At 53.5% G+C, this 19711-nt stretch overlaps 1 protein-coding gene across 1 annotated transcript in view; it reads left to right on the top strand.

The window, feature by feature from the left end:
* The window catches only part of GLP1R (glucagon like peptide 1 receptor), a 40790-nt gene that overhangs the window by 14798 nt on the left and 6281 nt on the right, over window positions 1-19711 (top strand). The window contains exons 4-12 of the mRNA XM_070360994.1: window positions 4105-4223; window positions 4555-4661; window positions 8498-8651; window positions 9516-9675; window positions 14375-14435; window positions 14998-15067; window positions 15184-15272; window positions 15602-15740; window positions 16627-16668. Of these exons, the coding sequence (XP_070217095.1) occupies window positions 4105-4223; window positions 4555-4661; window positions 8498-8651; window positions 9516-9675; window positions 14375-14435; window positions 14998-15067; window positions 15184-15272; window positions 15602-15740; window positions 16627-16668 (941 nt within the window). The remainder of the gene's footprint in view (window positions 1-4104; window positions 4224-4554; window positions 4662-8497; window positions 8652-9515; window positions 9676-14374; window positions 14436-14997; window positions 15068-15183; window positions 15273-15601; window positions 15741-16626; window positions 16669-19711) is intronic.

Below are 19711 nucleotides of genomic sequence, written 5' to 3'. Positions count from 1 at the left end.
TCGGTGCTGACTCTTGGCCTTTTGGCCTCCAGAGGCAGAGGGCCAGGGGCTGTGATCCTGATTCTGCCACTCCCTGGCTGGATCATCTTGGGCAAGTCACTTGGCCTCTTAGAGGCTCGGTTTCTCCATCTGTAAAATGGGATTCTCGGCGCCTAACCTTGTAAGGTGGTTGTGATGTTCTCAGGTGTCAGGCGTATAGCAGGTGCTCAAAACCTGATTCTGTGACAGTGCAGCCTGCCGAGAGGGCTTGAGAGAGGAAGGAAAGCATCCATTTGTGTGCCTCCTGGCTGCCAGACCCTGTGCCCCTGTGGCGAGTTGAGTGTTATTAGGGTCACACTGCTGCGTCCTGGGTCGGTGGTACTTCCATGGTTTTGGCTGCACTGCTGGGTCCTCTCCCTTGCCTGGCCCCTCTGCCTCCTCACCTCTCCCCACTTCCTCCCATCTAAACGGGCCTCCAGAGAAGGCTCTGACACCAGTCTCACACCCTGTAGAATCAGCCCAGATCTCCATCAGTGCTGTGGGGTCATTACCCCTGAAGGCTGCTGTTGCTGTCATATCAGATGACTCAACCCCTGGGGAAGAATTCTAGGCACTCACGCAGCAGATCAAAGAGACGTCCGGGGGCTCATCCAGTCGCTTAAAATCAGACCTGATGCCTCCCCTTCTCTGCCTTTTTCCTTTTTTGATTTGTTCATCCTGTGTCGGGGGCTTCTCCTGCCGAGGGAAGTCCCACCATTTGATTTTTCAGGCTTTTGTTTCTCTTCCCCGGGGACGTCTCTTAAAATGCAGGTTCTTCTAGAAGCTGTGATGCCAAAAGCTGACTTAGCCCCACGGTATTACCAGATACTTTGTCTCCTAAATCAGGACCCTGCTCAGGGTCTCTGAAGAGCAGTGGGAGAAAGGAGAGTGAGCTGCAAGCTGGGGACTGGCTCAGGGGACCAGGGTCCCACTGACAGGCCCTGAAGGTGCCTGACCATGTAAGCGGAGGGTTGCCCCAGCCCTTAAAGTGAAGATGTCGGGCATACGACAGCAGTGGGTGGCTTGACGGTTTGTGAACTAGGAAATGCAGCCCCGGCCTCCATGGCGCGTCCCTCCTGGGCCCTGGTGGGTGGACCTGGGCTGGCGATGCTGCTGTCAGACATGCGTGTTAATTAGCCCCCTGCGCAGACCTGTCCTTACTGCTGCCTCACCTGGAAACTTCTGAGCAGCCGCTGCCACCCAGGGCCTCCCTCTCTCCCTCACGCTGAGCCTTCTTCCCACACCTGGGGAATCTGGTCTTTAAAATCTTTTTTCCTTTAGAATTAAAAAAACATTTATTTTTGGCTGTGTTGAGTCTTAGTTGTGGCATATGGGCTCAGCAGTTGTGGTACAGAGGCTTAGTTGCTCCCCGGCACGTGGGATCTTCCTGGACCAGGGGTTGAACCTGTGTCCCCTGCATTGGTAGGCGGATTCTTAACCACTGGACCACCAGGGAAGTCTTTTCAGTCTTTTAAAACTTGTTCTGGCCCCTAGTCCACTCCTTGACACCCCCCGCCCCCGGTGCAAAATCTCTCCCCGCCTTTGTCCCTGGTCTCCTGGCCCTGGGGTCAGACTTATATTTCCTCTCAGACACAAGTAAGCCCCTATCACTGTGACCTCACTGCAAACTTGGGGCCACCAGCCAACCCCCTCCCTGGATGGTGGACACTGAGGCCTGCCAGGGCAGTTGCTCCAGCACCAGATGCCCAGGCAGGGTGTGAGGGGCACAGGGACACCCTGCCCTCAATTCTGCTGGGTCTGTGTGTGACCTCTCTTCTTCACATTGATGTTATTGCTTTCTAAGCACCTTCTTCTTTCTGTGAGAGTCTTGATTCTCTGAAGTCAGGCACTGTGCTTCCTTCCTCTCTCAGACAGGGAGCTCCTGGAGGACAGGGGCTCCCCACTCAGACTGGGAGGTCTCCGAGGACAGCCTCTGTCTCCAGCTACTTGTAGTTACTTGAAGGGAGGAGCCAGTTCTCCCCCTCTTTGAACAGAGGGTCTCTAAGGACTGTATCTCTGCCGTTAGCTATGTTTTCCTTTAAATCAGGTGATCTTTGACAATAGGACTGGGTCTCCTCCATCAGGTTAGAACTTCCTGAGGACAGGGCTGTGTCTCCCCTCAGACTGGGGCTCCCCAAGGGCAGGGCTGTGTCTCCTCTCAGACTGGGGCTCCCTGGGGCGGGGCTGTGTCTCCCCTCAGACTGGGGCTCCCTGAGGCAGGGCTGTGTCTCCCCTCAGACTGGGGCTCCCTGAGGGCAGGGCTGTGTCTCCCCTCAGACTGGGGCTCCCTGAGGATGGGGCTGTGTTTCCCATCAGACTGGGGGTCCCTGAGGGCAGGGCTGTGTCTCCCCTCAGACTGGGGCTCCCTGAGGCAGGGCTGTGTCTCCCCTCAGACTGGGGCTCCCTGAGGTGGGGCTGTGTCTCCCTTCAGACTGGGGCTCCCTCAGGGAAGGGGTGTGTCTCTTTCTCTCAGGAGCTCTGTGGCCACTTTATAGCTGAGGTCTACTTTGCCCAAGGAGGTGGCCCTGAGTTCCAAGAATCAGAAATCTCAGGGATGGCTGTGGGTCTGCCAGGGCCATAGCTCATCAGCACTGAGCCTTGTCTGAGTGAGATTTGAGGCAGGGACATGGAAATGGTGTGTTCAGTTCAGTCGCTCAGTCGTGTCTGACTCTTTGCGACCCGTGGACTGCAGCACGCCAGGCCTCCCTATCCATCACCAACTCCCAGAGTTTACCCAAACTCATGTCCATTGAGTCGGTGATGCCATCCAACCATCTCATTCTCTGTCATCCCCTTCTCCTCCTGCCTTCAATCTTTTACAGCATCATGGTCTTTTCAAATGAGTCAGTTCTTCGCATCAGGTGGCCAAAGTATTGGAGTTTAAGCTTTAGAATCAGTCCTTCCAATGAATATTCAGGACTGATTTCCTTTAGGATGGACTGGTTTGATCTCCTTGCTGTCCAAGGGACTCTCAAGAGTCTTCTCCAATACCACAGTTCAAAAGCATCAATTCTTCGGCGCTCAGCTTTCTTTATACTCCAACTCTCACATCCGTGCATGACTACTGGAAAAACCATAGCCTTGACTAGACAGACTTTTGTTGGCAAAGTAATGTCTCTGCTTTTTAATATGCTGACTAGGTTGGTCATACTTTCTTCCAAGGAGTAAGTATCTTTGAATTTCATGGCTACAGTCACCATCTGCAGTGATTTTGGAGCCCCCCCAAATAAAGTCTGTCACAGTTTCCGCTGTTTCCCCATCTATTTGCCATAAAGTGATGGGACCAGATGCCATGATCTTAGTTTTCTGAATGTTGAGCTTTAAGCCAACTTTTTCACTCTCCTCTTTCACTTTCATCAAGAGGCTCTTTAGTTCATCTTCACTTAATGCCATAAGGGTGGTGTCATCTGCGTATCTGAGGTTATTGATATTTCTCCTGGCAATCTTGATTCTAGCTTGTGCTTCATCCAGTCCAACAGTTCTTATGATGTACTCTGAATATAAGTTAAATAAGCAGGGTGACAATATACAGCCTTGATGTACTCCTTTCCCGATTTGGAACCAGTCTGTTGATTCCATCTCCAGTTCTAACTGTTGCTTCCTGACCTACATACAGGTTTCTCAGGAGGCAGGTCAGGTTGTCTGGTATTCCCATCTCTTTCAGAATTTTCAGCAGTTGATTGTGATCCACACAGTCAAAGGCTTTGGCATAGTCAATAAAGCAGAAGTAGATGTTTTTCTGGAACTCTCTTGCTTTTTCAATGATCCAACAGATGTCGGCAATTTGATCTCTGGTTCCTCTGCCTTGGAAATGGTGTGGCCTTATCTCAAAAGTGTGGGTTCATCAAACTGCATTCCAGGGTGGCTAAGAGGAAAGGCTGAGGCAGGGCCTGGGCAGGTCCCCTTTGTGACCTTTCCTGTTCCTGGGTGAAACGGACACGTGGCAGGAGAGGAAGACCAGCGTGTGTGTGTGTGTGTGTGTGTGTGTGTGTGTGTGTGTGGAGGGGTCACAGGGTCGACCCCCGGGTGGGGAGGGGGCGAGGCAGGTGGTCTCGGGCCGAGGCTCACCCCGTGTCTCCGCCCCAGTGCTGCAGGGTCACGTCTACCGGTTCTGCACCGCGGACGGCCTGTGGCTGCATAAAGACAACTCAAGCCTGCCCTGGAGGGACCTGTCCGAGTGTGAGGATTCCAAGCGAGGGGACCGCGTGAGTTGAGGAGGCGAGGGAGGGGGCAGCAGGGGGCCAACTTCATGGGAGCAGGGACCTGGGCCATCTGGCAGGTAGGTCTGTCTCCACCTGCCCACCCCTCTGCCTCTGGGGCTTTGCTTACCATGCCTTCTGGACACAGGTGCTGTGTGTTCATGTCTCTGGCCTTAGAACAAGGTCCTTGAAATCCGGGGACCGTCACCATAGGTGATTCCCTTCCTCAGTTCCGGGGTCCCAGTGGGGCTGAGTCTCCCGTCCCCCGGGTAAGCAGGCTTTGAGAGAGGAGGGTCGTGGGCTCCCCCTGTATGCCCTGTCCCCTGTGTGCACACAGAGCTCCCCGGAGCAGCAGCTCCTGTCTCTTTACGTCATCTACACGGTGGGCTACGCGCTCTCCTTCTCTGCGCTGGTCATCGCCTCGGCCATCCTCCTGGGCTTCAGGTAAGGGGGCTGCTTCCTCCTGACCCGTCACTCTGTCCCCATATAGAGGAGGGGGCACCAAACTGAAGTGACAGCATAGCAGGGTCCTCTCCTAAGAGATGTCCAGCGAGGCCACACCGTAGACTCTGAGGTTGAAAACAGAGCCCACAGCACTGTGTACTTAGGCTAATCTATACCGTGTACATGTATGCATGTAATAATAAAAAAAAAGGAAAAGCAGACACATGCACACATGCCGGAGGCCTTCACGGTGGATAATGGGAGGAGAGGAGGTCCTCTCCCGTGAGCCTATGTCTCAAATGAGGGGGAGTTCAGTATGATTTTAGGAGACCTCAGCGGGTTAGCGAGTCTGCTCTCTTTGGAGTTTGTCAGCTCCCGTGGAAAATTTCTTCCCCAGGTCTACCCATTCCTTTCAGAGTACCAGGCCCTTCCCACGCCCTCTGCACTGATGGCGGTAGGCCAGGAGGGCCAGGTTCAAGGGCAGGAGGAATTCTGAGCGCTGGGAACTCAGGACACCAGCCAGCAGGAGCAGGAGAGGCGACATTCCTCCTGCGTCCCCATGGCTTCTGGCACAGTCAGGGTTGGGCACACAGTCAGTGCGCCGTAAATACATTCACTCAAGAAGAGTCTCCCCTTTTATTAGGAAACGTTTAGAGATCTGAAAATACAGTGTCTGGGACTGTAATCACCTGTGCACACACACCCCGAAGCCCAGGAACTAGAGCCCAGTGGCAAGGTTAAGTTTCTCAGGATCACCCTTCCTCCCCACCAGAGGGAACTCCTCTGGGGCTGCTTATAATTCTGATGCCTCTCTCTATACTTTTATTGCATTTCTAAGTATCTATAAAACCATATAGCATGGATCTTGCGTATCTTTAATGGCATGTTGGGCATACTTTTCATCAGTGTTATTTTTGGCCTGATGTTGTATTTTTGTGAGGTTCATTCACAAATGATACAGGTGGTTCTGTTTCATTCATTTGAACCATCAATCCATTGTATGATATATTGCAGTTTATTTGTTGTCCTTTTACTGGACATTTGAGGCATTTCTCTCTTCTTCTTTTCTCAATTATAAACATTGCTAAGATGAACATGCTTACCCATGACCCCCTGTGCGTGGCTCCAGGGGCACATGCCTCTGAGTACAAGTGCCTGGTCTGAATACGACGTGCTGCTGCAAATGTATTAGGTGTTGTGAAGTTGTTTTCCAAAGTGGTCAGGCCCGTTTGCCCTCTTACTGGTAATATATGAGAGTTCCCTTGGCTTAACATCCTCACCAATATTTCCTATTTTTCAGACTTAATTGTTGCTAATCTGAAGTGTGTGAAGTATTTCATTATGATCTTAATTTGCATATCACTGATTCCTAGAGAGATCTACCAGACTTTTTATGTTTCATTCTGTGAATTGCTTGTTCATATCCTTGGCTTACTTTCTTATTGGCTGATTTGGCTTTTTCTTTTGATTTTAGGCATTCCTTAAATATTATGGATAATAATCCAGGATATGTTGTCTCAGCCTGTGGTTTATTTTTTCACTTACTCTATGGTGCCTTAATAATTTTACAGGAATGGAATATATCAATGTATCTGATTCTACTGATAAATAAAAGTCTTAATTTTAATAGAATGAAATATATGAAGTATCTAATTCTGTTGATAAACATAATTCATGAGTGTTATCAATTAATAAAAATTCATTTTTCCAATTGATAAAAAAAATTATCAAATTTTTCCCCCCAAAGGCCAAATTTCTTTATGGTCTTAAGAAATCTTTCCTTATCCTAGCATCATAAGTTTTACACATCCCTTATGGCTCTTTGGTGAACCTGGAATTTATTTTTGTCTATAGTGAAAATAAGAGATTTAATTTCATTTTTCCACATATGCATATAGTTAATTGCATCAGGACCACTTATGGATAGCCCCCTTTCCACCCCTGGCTTCTGCTGCGTGGCAAGCCTTATCTACACCTGGGTGGATCTCTGTCATCTGGATTGTTTTCCATTGGGCTACTTACCTGTCCCTTTGTTGATAACCACAGTGCCTTAACTACTTAGATTCATTAGAAAATCTTATTTTTTTACAGCAGGGGCCCCTACATTGTGATTCTTTAGGAGTGTCTGTTCTTGGCCCTTGGCTCTTCTTTTTAAAAAAATTAATGTAATTTATTTTTACCACATTGCATACCATGTGGGATTTTAGTTTCCCCAACCAGGGATTGAACTCATGTCCCCTGCATTTGAACCACAGAGTCTTAATCACTGGACTGCCAGGGAAGTCCCCTTGACTCTCTTTATAAGTTTTGTTTTTTTTAACTTTTCATTTTATATTGGAGCATAATTGATTAACAGAACTTATTTACAAAAGAGAAACAGGCTCACAGACTTAGAGCACTTACGGTTACCAGGGAGGAAGGGTGGGATAGTTAGGGAGTTTGGGATTGACGTGTACACACTGCTATATTTAAAACGGATAATTGGGACTTCCCAGGTGGTCCAGTGGTTAAGACTCCGTTCTTCTAATGCAGGGGGCCCTGGTTTGATCCCTGGTTGGGGAATTAAGATCCTACATACCACACATCATGGCCAGAAAAATAAAAATAAACAAACAAAATGGATATCCAACAAGGACCTACTGTATAACACATGGAACTCTGTTCAATATTCTATAACAACCTAATTGGGAAAAGAGTTTGAAAAAGAACAGATACATGAAATGCATAGCTGAATCGCTTTGTTCTTCTTTATAAGTTTTTAAAAATTCCATCAAAGGAAAAACCAACACTGTTGGAATTTTTATTAGAGTGAATTGAATTTATTGGTTAATGTGAAGAGAATCAACACTTTCAAGATAGGGCCTCTATCCCTGAATCTGGTGACTCTTCCATTAACTTGAGTCTTCTTTAATTATTTTAAGCAAGCTTTACCTGTGTGCTCCATAGAAATTGTGCCATCTTCTGTTAGATTTATTTCCAGGTACTAATTTAAAATAGTGCAAATGAATTTTTAAATTTACTTTTTAATTGTTTATTGCTGATGTACGTAAAGATACATATCAGCAACCTTATTGAATGAACTCTGATTAGTTCTAATACTTTGTGTGTTGATTCTCTTGGATTTCCTGTGAAGATCATCTATAAACAGTGACAATTTTGTGTCTTTATTTCCAGTTCTTATCCATTTTTCCCCTTGCCCTCTTACAGTGGCTAGGATTTGTAGTACAAAGTTGAGTAGATGTGACATAAGTAGACCTTACAGCTAGATAATCCTTATTTTGTTCCTGATTTAAAGGGAATCTTTTTAAAATTTCTCAGTTAAGAATGAGGTTGGCTGCTTGTTTGGCTGGACAGCCCTTACTGGGTAAAGAAGTGTCCTCATGTGTTCCGTTTGTTTTTACACAAAAGGATATTGAAGTTGTATCCAGTACTTTTTGAATTCCTGCCACGTGCTTAGCCCCAATCTGTCACTGTAAGGCAGCCTGGAGGCATGTTAGACATGGGCTGTCATCAGGAAGCCAAGCAAGTCCCCAGTGGGAAAAGTGGTCTTCCTACAGATCGCTTGGGTTACACGTGACTTTGTAGAAGGGAAGATGCTGCAGAGAAAAGGATAGAATGTAGATGAGGGTGGGTTGGCAGTCACCACACCGCTGAAGCCTTCATGGATAGGCAGGACGTGAAATCCAAAGGATTTTCAAGATTATGGGAAATGAGGGCATCTTGGAGGAAGAAAGACAGGAGCATAGTCCCAGGGATCGACACATGCCTGAGAACCAGGGCTCATGGAGCAGAATTGTCAGTCATCGTGCCAGGGAAGGTCCTGCTTTCTCCCGCAGACACCTGCACTGTACCCGGAACTACATCCATCTGAACCTCTTTGCATCCTTCATCCTCCGAGCACTGTCCGTCTTCATCAAGGACGCGGTCCTCAAGTGGATGTACAGCACAGCCGCCCAGCAGCATCAGTGGGACGGGCTCCTCTCCTACCAGGTATGTGGTGTGTCCAGGGAGGGATTGGGGAGGGTGGATGATCTGTGAAGGGCAGGCTTCCCTACCCCACTGAGGCCTGGCACAGAGGAAGGCAAGAGCTGCTCTGACCTGGTCGTCAGGAAGCCCTCAGTCTGATGAGAGAGGCGGTCCATCCTGAGGAGCCCGCAGTCTGATGGGAGAGGCTGTCCACCCCAGGGAACCCCAAGTCCCATCTGATGGGAGAGGCAGTGCACCCTGGGGAGCCCCCAGTCTGATGGGAGAGGCTGTCCACCCCAGGGAATCCCAAGTCCCATCTGATGGGAGAGGTGGTCCATCCTGAGGAGCCCGCAGTCTGATGGGAGAGGCTGTCCACCCCAGGGAACCCCAAGTCCCATCTGATGGGAGAGGCTGTCCACCCTGGGAAGCCCCCAGTCTGATGGGAGAGGCTGTCCACTCTGCAGAGTCCCCCGGTCCAGTCTGATGGGAGAGGCAGTGCACCCTGGGGAGCTTCTAGTCTGAGGAGGGAGACTGCCCTGCCCATAGAGAGGGTACTGTTTGACTCCGGGGAGTGGTTTTTGGAAACAGACCTGGGTTTGAATTCCAGTTCTACCACTTACTCGTTTGCAGGCATAAGTTATTTACTTCTCTGAACTTCAGTTTTCTCACCCGTATGGGGAAAATTAGTTTCCTTCCTCCAGGATAGTGAGGACCCCATGAGCTAGATAGAGCAGGTCAGGGTCTTAGCACTGGCCCGGGCGGGAAGGTGTCAGCTGTGTCATCCTGCATTTACTCTGGCAGGATAGCAGCTGGGGCGGGACCAGGAGAGGGGTCAAGAGAGGCAGGGGCCGAGCTGTTGTCCCCTGGGGACCCTTCCTCTGCCCCCAGGAGTCTCTGGGCTGTCGCCTGGTGTTCCTGCTCATGCAGTACTGCGTGGCAGCCAACTACTACTGGCTCCTGGTGGAGGGGGTGTACCTGTACTCGCTGCTGGCCCTGTCCGTCTTCTCCGAGCAGCGTGTCTTCAGGCTCTACCTGAGCATTGGCTGGGGTAAGGCCCGCCGCCCTTCATCTCACCCCTACCCCGACTGAGCGCAGCGGGTGGGAGACCCTGATCCCTCTTGGAGCCGCTGCCTTCAGGCTACCCAGGGGGCCACCCGGTACTCAGAACATACGGCTGGGCCAAGGGGTGGGGCCCCCTTGGAAAACCCCCTCCTGGGCACAGGACTTGCTGCCGATGGGACTGTCAAGTCATCGTCCAGCCTCTCTGCCTTTGCGTGACTCTTCCCCCTTAATGGAAGCAGAGGCCTTCACCTCTCTGGCCAAATACACGACACACACCATTGGCCGTCATGGTACCAGTCTCAAAGATCCTGGCCCCTAAGACCCTTGGGGGACAGAGCCCCACACCCAGTCCTGGGCACCCCAGCCCTGAGGGAAATAGACAGTCCTGGGTCTCAGGGTGGGGGTCCCTGGGTGTGGGGCTGAGGCGCGTGGCTCTGTCACTTGACGAAGAAGACGGAGGGCTTTGAGCTGAGTGAGAGAGTGGGAGAGAGTCAGCCGGAAGCCAGCTGAGCAAAGGGTAGACCCCAGAAGTGCCTGGAGCCCAGCTGGAAATGTTCTAGCCAAAAAAGTTTGCCAAGAACCACTGTGTCTTTTTTTTTTGCTGGAACATTTCTGGTTGTGCTTCTGCCTCTCTCCACATGGGATTCCAGTGAGAATGGCGTGGGGTGGGGCAGGGCTGAGGCACCCATCCTAGCAGCACCCCCTACTAGCCTCCACCCCCGACCTCCACCCTCTACCCCAGAAACAGATGCAACAACACTTCCTTTGGAGGGGCCCTCGGGCACCCACCTGGGATGGAGCCAGGAGTGGGCAGGCCTCTGGGCCTCTCACACCAGAATGGGACCCACTCTCTTCCCATTTCCATGCTCCCCCCTTAATTTCCCCCTTTCCCATACTGGCTCTTTCCCCTGAGCCCCTGCTAGGCTGTGCCTGGTCCCACCCGCCTCCTTGGGAAGTGCCCTGGGTTCCTGGCTCTGGGCTCTATCCGGTTCCCCTCGGCCGCCCTGCCCCATCCTCAGACTTCATCCCTTGTTGATGATGCTCTTTGGCTACTTTGTTCCATAGCCCTGCTGCAGAAGAGCATCTGGAAAGGGGCTTTGATCAGTGTCCTGAGGGCAAGGCTGTAGAGAGCAGGCGCTGGGCCCAGGCCTCCCGACTCGCAGACCCTGGGCCCCATTGCCTGTCCCGCCAGGTTTTCTCTAGCCCCTGAGGGCCCAGCCGAGCAAACTCAGGTTCCCGCAGGGGGCAGGTGGGCCTGCCCTCAGTGTACTGCTCTTCCCTCCTACCCTTCCTTCCCTCTTCCACCAGAGCCCAGCCCTTCCCTGCTTGGCTTCCTCCCCTCCCAGGCCTCTTCATTCTGCAGGGGCATCAGACTGGCAGTGGGCAAAGCTGAAGAGCCCTGCAGCCAACTGGAGGGGTGGGTGGAGTTAGGCCATGAAGGGGAGCTCCGGGAAGGCGGTCCTCAGAGTGGAGGACTGTTTCTGTCCATTCTGGGAAATAGCATCAGCGTTGGAGTGCTGTCACCATGGTGACCCGAGGGCGGAAGCAATGGAAGGAACGGTGTGATGTGCGCAGAGGCGCGTGGGTGGTGGGTGGAGACTTTGGGGGCTGGGACATACGGTGTTCCTGTGTGTCTCTGAGTGGGGCAGTGGGGGAGGGGGCAGTGGGGGAGGGGACATACGGTGTTCCTGTGTGTCTCTGAGTGGGGCAGTGGGGGAGGGGGCAGTGGGGGAGGGGGCAGTGGGGGAGGGGGTTCTTTGGGGGCTGGGACATACAGTGTTCCTGTGTGTCTCTGAGTGGGGCGGTGGGGGAGGGGGCAGTGGGGGAGGGGCTTCCAGTCTCTTCCCGTCACCTCATGCCCCAGCTTGGGACCCAGAGTCTGAGGGAGCAGAAGGGTAGGACCCAAGGGGACCCCCTCTTCCCACTCAGATCATCCTTTTCTTGAGGAATTGGGATGGGGAGATACAGAGAGACAGAGGAGCAAAGACAGAAGGACAGACAGAGTCACTGAGAGCCCAGAGCTCTGCTGTGATGCTAGGAGGCTCTCGGCGCAAGTGGGATGCTTGGGAAACACCTTTTAGTTTCATATGCAGATGCAGGAATTAAAATTAGGATGCTGATACAGCGCGGGAATCCCCAAAAGGCATGTCAGCCTCTGCTGTTGTCCACGGGTGGCTGGACACCCCCATAACCCACCAGAAGGAGGCCCCTCAGGGGGGAGGCATGTGACACACGAGGAAATCATCACTTCTCGGAGCCAGACTGTGTCTTCATTCAAGCCTTTTTCTACAGCCTGTCTTGTTGATTTTCTAAATGGGAGAAAGATGAAGCCAGCAGGGAGTGTGTAATGTTTGCAAGCGGCAGAGCTGTGCATGCATTTTTTTTAAGACTTCGTTAAGGAGATGCTGATGCATGAATGAAGTTCACCAGGTCTGGTTTTTAACATGAGTGAGCTCCCCTGTCGTGGGGTAGGGTCTCAGAAAAAGGCCAGCAGGGGGCTGGGGATGTCGAAGACAGGGGTGTCCAGATGTGTGTGTGGCTCAGGGCATTGGCCTGTTCTTGCCTGGACAGCTTCCCTTGTCTCACTGATACACTGACTCTTTCACTTCATTCATTCCATTTTCACTGGGCATCTTCTATGTGACAGACTCGGTGCTATGTGCTGGAGCCTTGGGAAGCTGTCTGCCTCTTGTCCAGTCTCATGAAGGCCTGTTACTAAAGCAACATGGATGCTGGGTTATGTAAAAATAAATAGCTAAGGAGAAGGCTATCTGATGACCGTGCTGGTCAGCCATGAGCCAGTTGCTTCCTCCATGCTTGACCATCTGCACAGTCAAGTACAGTTGCTCCGGGAGTGCAAGCTGCTCGGTAGCTGCTGTTGAGTGGACATCCGTGTGTTGAGGATGTGGGTGATGGCAGCAGGAAAGGTGATGAAGTGGGTTCTGCCCTGGAAATGTGCTTCCCGAAGCCTCACATGCATACACATGGACTCCCCGCCACCACCTCACACACATCCTGGCCACGCAGCTTTAGATGCACTCTCTTATCCCTCTGGGACACCCACATCTCCATCCCTGAGAGGCACCAACAGAGACAGGCTTAGACGGAGTTGGTGCTGAGAGCCATTAGGCGGTGGGATTGCAGTCCTGTGTTCTAGTCCCACCTGTGGCCTGTTTAGCTGCTGATGCAGCTCCTCGTCGGTCACATGAGGATGGACCATCCAATTAAAAAAAAAAAAATTTTTTTTAAGTGTTTAAAGACCCAGCTGTGCTGGGTCTTCGTTGCCACAGACCAGCTTTCTCAGTTGCGGTGAGTGGGGTCTACTCTAGTGGTGCACAGGCTTCTCACTGCGGTGTCTTCTCTTGTTGCAGAACACAGCTCTAGGTGTGCAGGCTCAGTAGTTGTGACCCACGGGCTTAGTTGCCCCGCAGCATGTGGAATCTTCCCAGACCGGGGATCAAACCCGTGTCCCCTACATTGGCAGGCAGATTCTTAATCACTGGACCAACAGCAAAGTCTGACAGTCCAATCGAAAGTCAGCGAACATATACTGAACTCCAGAGTGAGATGGTCACTGAGGCCCTGCAGATGAATTAGGTTCTGTGCTTAAGGAACTAGGGGCCAGTGTATTAGTTACCTATGACTGTGTAACAAAGGACCTCTCACTTAGATATGTAAAACACCAACTATATCTTGCAGTTTCTATGGTCAGAATTCCAGGTTCAACTGAGTTGCCTGCCTCAGGCTTAGGATCTCCAAGAGAGGTGTCATGGAGCTGTTGACCAGGGAAGCTATCATCTCAAGGCTTAATGGATCAGAAGATCCACTTCCAAGCTCACTCTCGAGGTTGTTGGCAGGAAGCTCAGGTCTTTGCTATCTGTTGGCTGGAGGCCTCCATTCCTCACCACAGTGGGCTCTCTGAGTGCCCACATGACCCAGCAGCTGGTGTCCCCCAGGGCAAGTGACCAGATTAAGAGAGAAAGAGCCCAAGACCTGCCTTTTACAGTCTTGAAGACCTTTTCTACCCTAATCTCAGAAATGGCATGCCATCACTTCTGCTGTATGTTGGTCACACAGACCAATCTGGATCCACTGTGGACCGCACCCAGGTGTGAATACCAGGGGTGGGGTGATTGGGGGTCCTCCTAGAGGCCGTCTCCACACTACCCTGCCTCATCCATGTGGGCAGTGTTACAGTAGCTGGTGTTGCTGTGGCCACTGTGCATGGTCAGTTGGGCGGTTGGTGTCAAGGACGGGGCTCCTGTCTCTGCTCCAGGCTTCCACCCAGCCACGGGCAGCTGCATGGGGGTTGGGGTGGGTACCTGGAGGGGCTTTCAGTGCTATAGGAGTTGACTGAAATGGGTGTGTGGGCCCAGGCAGGGGTGGGTGGCATCAAAGAGTTGGCCCCTGGCCCATGGGAGGGGGTGGACTGTGAGGAAAGTCATGGCCCCCATGTGGTGGGGACCGCTCTCTAGGGAGGAGTGTGGGGAGTTGGGAAGGGTGGCTCTTGCTGCCACTTCTCTGAAGCACCCATGCCAGCCTAATTCCGTACCTGTTAGAAAACGTGGCCGGGGCCAGGCAAGGAGCAGGGCTGGAGGTGGGAGAGCCCGGACGGGGGCCTCTGGGTGTGTCGGGCAGGGCTCCGGCCTGCCAGCCCCTCTGCCCTCTCTCCCCCACCCTCTTAGGAGTCCCCCTGCTGTTTGTCATCCCCTGGGGCATCGTCAAGTACCTCTATGAGGACGAGGGGTGAGTGTCCTGCTCCGAGGGGCTGAGGGGTGTGCTGAGGTCACCGTCCTCAAACCCTATGGGATTCCTTGGCCCCTGGGGTGTGCAGTTACTGCCTCTTGGGAGGGTAAACTGAGGCACCAGGAGCTAAATTTATGAATTTAGTTCTGCAATCCCCCACCCTCCCCCTCCCTGGATTTGATGATGACAAGGGTGCTGGTCTGTGGGGGTAGGTGATGTCCCCCTAGGCTTTCCTGTGACAACTGTGAGTGAAATGTTCCTGTTATTTGTGTGTGAAGGTGAGGATGCATGTGACTGTGATTGGAGGCTCATGAAGGGGCTGTGTGTATCTGTGTGTGTTTAGGACTCTGTGTGTGTGTGTGTGTGTGTGTATGTCAGTATGAGTGTGTGTATCCTGGGACTGGTTGTCGGGTGACTCCTGGTGGCAGTGTTTGTGTGGCTGTGTGTATATGTGTGTGTGTGACTTTGCATGCCCTTGTGTATGGGGCTGCCCGGTGCCTGCACTGGGAGCTGGGGGCTCTGTGTGCCCAAGCCGGGGCCTGTGTGTCTCTCTCCGCTCCAGCTGTTGGACCAGGAACTCCAACATGAATTACTGGCTCATAATCCGGCTGCCCATCCTCTTCGCCATCGGGGTGAGTGATGCTGTGGGCAGGCGGTGGGAGCTGCAGTGGGCCCGGGCGCTAAGGGAGGACGGGGTCACGAGGGCGTTTTGAGAGGGCCTCCAGTCGCCCTCCCCTCTGCCCTGCAGGTGAACTTCCTCATCTTCGTCCGGGTCATCTGCATTGTGGTGTCCAAACTGCAGGCCAACCTCATGTGCAAGACAGACATCAAGTGCAGGTGACGTAGCGGAGTCTCCCTTGTCGGGCACGCTGAGCCCTTCCTTCGGGCACAGAGGGAGATCCTGGGTGCTGATCCCTATGTGCCCTTTCTTCCTCCACCCAGGCCTGGCTTGAGCCCTCAAGTCTTGTCTCACCCCTGTACCTGAGCAGCTCCTGGGCTTCTGTCTCCACCTCTACTTCCTCCCCTCCAGGCAGCCCGTCCCAGGGTATTCGGTGGGGGAGGGTTCTGTGACCCAGATGCCAGGCCTTGGTGGGTGCTGGGAGCACTGACGGGGGAGCAGAGTCCATGAGAGAGGTCCGGAATGATGTCCCTGCCCCACCCCGCAGGCTCGCCAAGTCCACGCTGACACTCATCCCCCTGCTGGGGACGCATGAGGTCATCTTCGCCTTCGTGATGGACGAGCACGCCCGGGGAGTGCTGCGCTTCGTCAAGCTGTTCACGGAGCTCTCCTTCACCTCCTTCCAGGTGACCTCACGGCGGGGGCCCCAGTCCAGAAGTCCCAGGGTGGGGGCGGGGCGAGACCAGCCTGCACCACCGAGGGGCAGCCTGGGGCCTGGGCTGAAAGCGGCCCTTCCCCAGGGGACGTGGGTAGAGCAGAGCCAGAGTCCCAGGTGCCCCGACACGTACCCAGTCTTCTCTGTGAGCGCACTGGATAAGAAGCCTTCCTGGATGTTACCTTGGGCACCCAGCCTGGCATAGCACCTGCCATCCCCTCCCTGGGCTGCTCGTTGGTGGCGGGCGCTTTACAGACATTGTGCAGCTCATCCTCCCAGAATACGAGGCAGTATGCAGGAGTCTCCTGTTTTACAGAGGAGGAAACTGAGGCTCAGCAATGTTAAAACGAGATTTCCAGGTCACGTAGTTTCCAAAGCTGAGAACTGAGCCTCTCCACTAGTATTAGCTGTTGCTGGGGGTGGGGAGTTGAATATAACAGGGGTGCAGAGATGTAAGAAACTGGCCCAACCCCTCAGATGTCTGTGTGGGCCCGTGTGTGTGCATGGATGCACATGTCCACACACACAAACAGATCACGGATCTGGAGCACTGGGGCTCCTGAGTGAACGAATAGTGCCGAGCAGGGAAAATTCCATGTGGTAAGTGTATTTTCTCAGGTTGGGCCTCTTCCAGGAGAGGCTGGTTGAAGAAATTCTGCAGTTTCTGAGCAAGGGGCCTCCTCATTCCTCTGGAAATGAAAGGAGAAGGAACCCACTACCCCCATGCCTGGGCCTGCCTTGGCCGCCCAGTCTCAGGAGGGAGATGCTGAGGCTGGGGCCCCCTGGAGCTTCAGACCAGGCCTGCCTGCAGGGCGCCTCCCTCCTCTTCCTCCTGCTGACAAGACTCTTGTTTCCAGGGGCTGATGGTGGCCATCCTGTACTGCTTTGTCAACAACGAGGTAAGGCCTGTGGAGGGACGTGGACTCCTGGTGGGGCTGCTACACTGGCTGTCCTGGATGGTCCAGTGGGGTTGTCCGGGCTTCTCAGCTGCAATCGCTACTCACCCCACTAGGCACCGGCGCTCAGGGGGTGTCTTGTCCCTGTGTTGTTCCATCACCCTCTCTCTCTCTTCCCCCACCCAACACACACACACACACACACGTGCGTGGACAGGATGCCCTAACATACACATGAGCTTGGGGAAGACACAGCCTCATGTACACATGACACAGCCTCTTGACGCTGGGGGTGGGAGTGGGGCAGGTGGGGTGTGAATGTCAGTGGGGGTGCAGAAATATAAGAAACTGGCCCCCAGTCCTCAGATGTCTTATGTGGGCCCATGCGTGTGCACTTGCGCACATGTGCACACACAAGTAGATCACAGATCTCGAGCACTGAGGCCCTGAGGGAACAAACAGGGCTGGGCAGGGAAAATTCCATGTGACGTAAAGGGTGGTGACTGTTACAAGGCACATTCTTGGCGCCTTAAAAACCACCGTCTCATTTGCTTGTCTCTGCCTCCCCCCAAAAAGCTTTCCTGCTGAAAGTCTGGTTTCGAGATTCTCATTTCTCTCACGTGAGAACGTTGAAGATCAGAGACAGTCAGAGACACACTCCAGGTCTGGCCTGGAAATAGTGCAGAGTCGGGATTGGGATGAATTCTTCCTGGAGAGAGAGAGAGCACCTTCAATATGTATAGGCCAGAGCCCCATCCACCACGGGAAAGGGGGTCTGCTCCTCCAGTGGATTATTGGTGGCTGGGGTGGGAGCAGAGGAGTCTTGCTGCCCAGATCCCCACTGACCTCTCCCCTCAGGCTGGTGCCATGGGGTCCAAGAGACCCTGCTCGGAGGGCCCAGAGCACCTGCCTTGCTCAGGCGCACCGCCTGGTTCCTTTCAACCATCCCCAGACGTCTCGGGCCCAGCTCCTCTGGACACACGGACAGACATGTCACCAAGCACTTGTGGTTCCTGGGCTGAGCCCTCTGTCCGTAAGAGCTGTTCTCCAGACCCAGGGTTGCCATAGCAATACCGGATACTTGTGACCCTGGCATTGGGCCTGTGTGGCCGCCAAGGCCTGCACCAGCTGCCAGTGGGCAGGGCATGGGCACAGGGGAGGAGGCCCGGGGGTGGCTTTGCTGTGGCTCTGGTGACTCAGGAGCCCGAGTGCTGGTCCCGGTTCTGCTCCTGCCCAGCTGTGTGACCCCTCCAACTCATCCCAAACCCCAGAGCCTGGCGTGGTGCCCGGCCCAGGGACCTGGGAGGCAGGGATGAGGGCCACCTGAGAGTGAGGAAGCGTGCTGGCGGGAGCGCCAGGAGCCCAGGGTGTGTGTTGTCGTCTTCATTGTTGGATCATGAGAGCTCAGTAGAAGAAGGAGCCCGATGTTCGGTGCTCGTTTAGTCATTTATTCATTTGGCTCATTGAGAGAACACGTATGGAGTACCTGCTCTATGCCGGGCACTGTGCAAGCTCTGAGAGGAGGATGTGGTCCCAGTTCTCGTGGGGTACCTACCGAGATGGGGGAGACACGGCAGAAACAAGCGTGGCCTAAATAGTCCAAGTGGCAGGAGACGGAGGGTTAGGAGCCTGGCTGTAGAGTCAGCCCAGATCTAGGGTCAGATCCTGGCTGAGACTGGGAGAAATACTTAAATCTCTGCCCCTCAGTTTCCTTACCTTTGTGAAAGTGTTTGTTGCTCAGTCGTGTCCGACTCTTTGCGACCCCATGGACTATAGCCCGCCAGGCTCCTCTCTCCATGGGATTCGTCAGGCAAGAATACTGGAGTGGGCTGCCATTCCCTTCTCTGGGGAATCTTCCCAACCCAGGGATGGAACCCAGGTCTCCTCCATTGCAGGCAGATTCTTTACTGTCTGAGCTACCAGGGAAGCCCTTCATTACCTTTAAGCAAGGACTAAGGAGCTGCTTCACAGGGTTGCTGTGAAAGTTAACAATCTATGGTGAATACTGGGGATATAGTAAGTGCCCTGTAAATGATGGTTTCTAATGACAATTGTCATTGGGGTGGGGAGCGCAGCAGAGGTTCATGGAAAGGGCTGAGGGAGAGGGAGGCAGAGGGGGACACAGTCCCAATCCTGTCCAATTCCCTGTATCTGTGAGGCCTCTTTAGTCCCTGAGTTGGCTTCCCAGGGATGTGCCTCAGTTGGCCGTCTCTCTTCTCATCTCCCCAGTGAAGGGCTGAGCCACAAGACTGGCCTTCCTGCGGCTGCACAAGCAGAGGCCACTGCAGGACTCAGGCATCGTCATGCCAGCTATCAACACACGCATCACACTCACTCACCCGGGCAGTGAGCTGGCAAAGAGCCATGGTCAGTGGGTGGTGTCTGCTCAGCCTCCCTCCCTTACCCCAGCCCAGGCTCGGAGGTGCTGCCCGGGACCCGGGGACCATCCTGGCAGGCAGGCTCTGGGCCATCTCAGCTTCACTCAGTGCAGATAAAGTTCTTTTAAGGGATAGGCATGTGGCCATGCCAAGCACCTTGCTGGGCTTAGTGAGATGGATGGCAGCCCTGCGGGAAGAGAAGGGGGGTGTTTGCACAGGGACCCATGGGATGTTGGCAGTGAGCCACGTACCCACAGTTGCTGGCAGCTGGCCACCCTGCTGGATGGAGCCCAAGAGGGCGGGCCTGGGCCCCAGACACTCTGGTGTGAGGAGTTCTGGTGGCGCGTGTGGAGCGCATCAGAGAAGCTCTGGAAAGCAGACGTAGAGGCGTGTCCGCTGGCTGAGGTCTCTGGATGCCCTGGGCTGGCTGTACAGCTTCCAGCAGCCTCTCTGGGGGACTGGAATCACAGGAGCCAGCCGCAGCATCGCCACAGCCCTCAAGGGACTGGGGCTCTGCAGTGTTACTTGGATTGTATCTTTCTGCTCTAACCACGTGGGCTCCAAGCTTCCACCCTCTCGAGAAGGCTCTTGCTGATGGGGAGGGCTGAGTTCTGCTGAGTTGAGCACGGCAGCAGTTCTGCTTGGCCGAACTCACCTGGGCTGCACCC

This window comes from Bos mutus, chromosome 23 (assembly GCF_027580195.1).
Source record: "Bos mutus isolate GX-2022 chromosome 23, NWIPB_WYAK_1.1, whole genome shotgun sequence".
Lineage (NCBI taxonomy): Eukaryota > Metazoa > Chordata > Mammalia > Artiodactyla > Bovidae > Bos > Bos mutus.
Note: the sequence above shows the minus strand (reverse complement) of the source record. Positions and strands in the feature narration are given on the sequence as shown.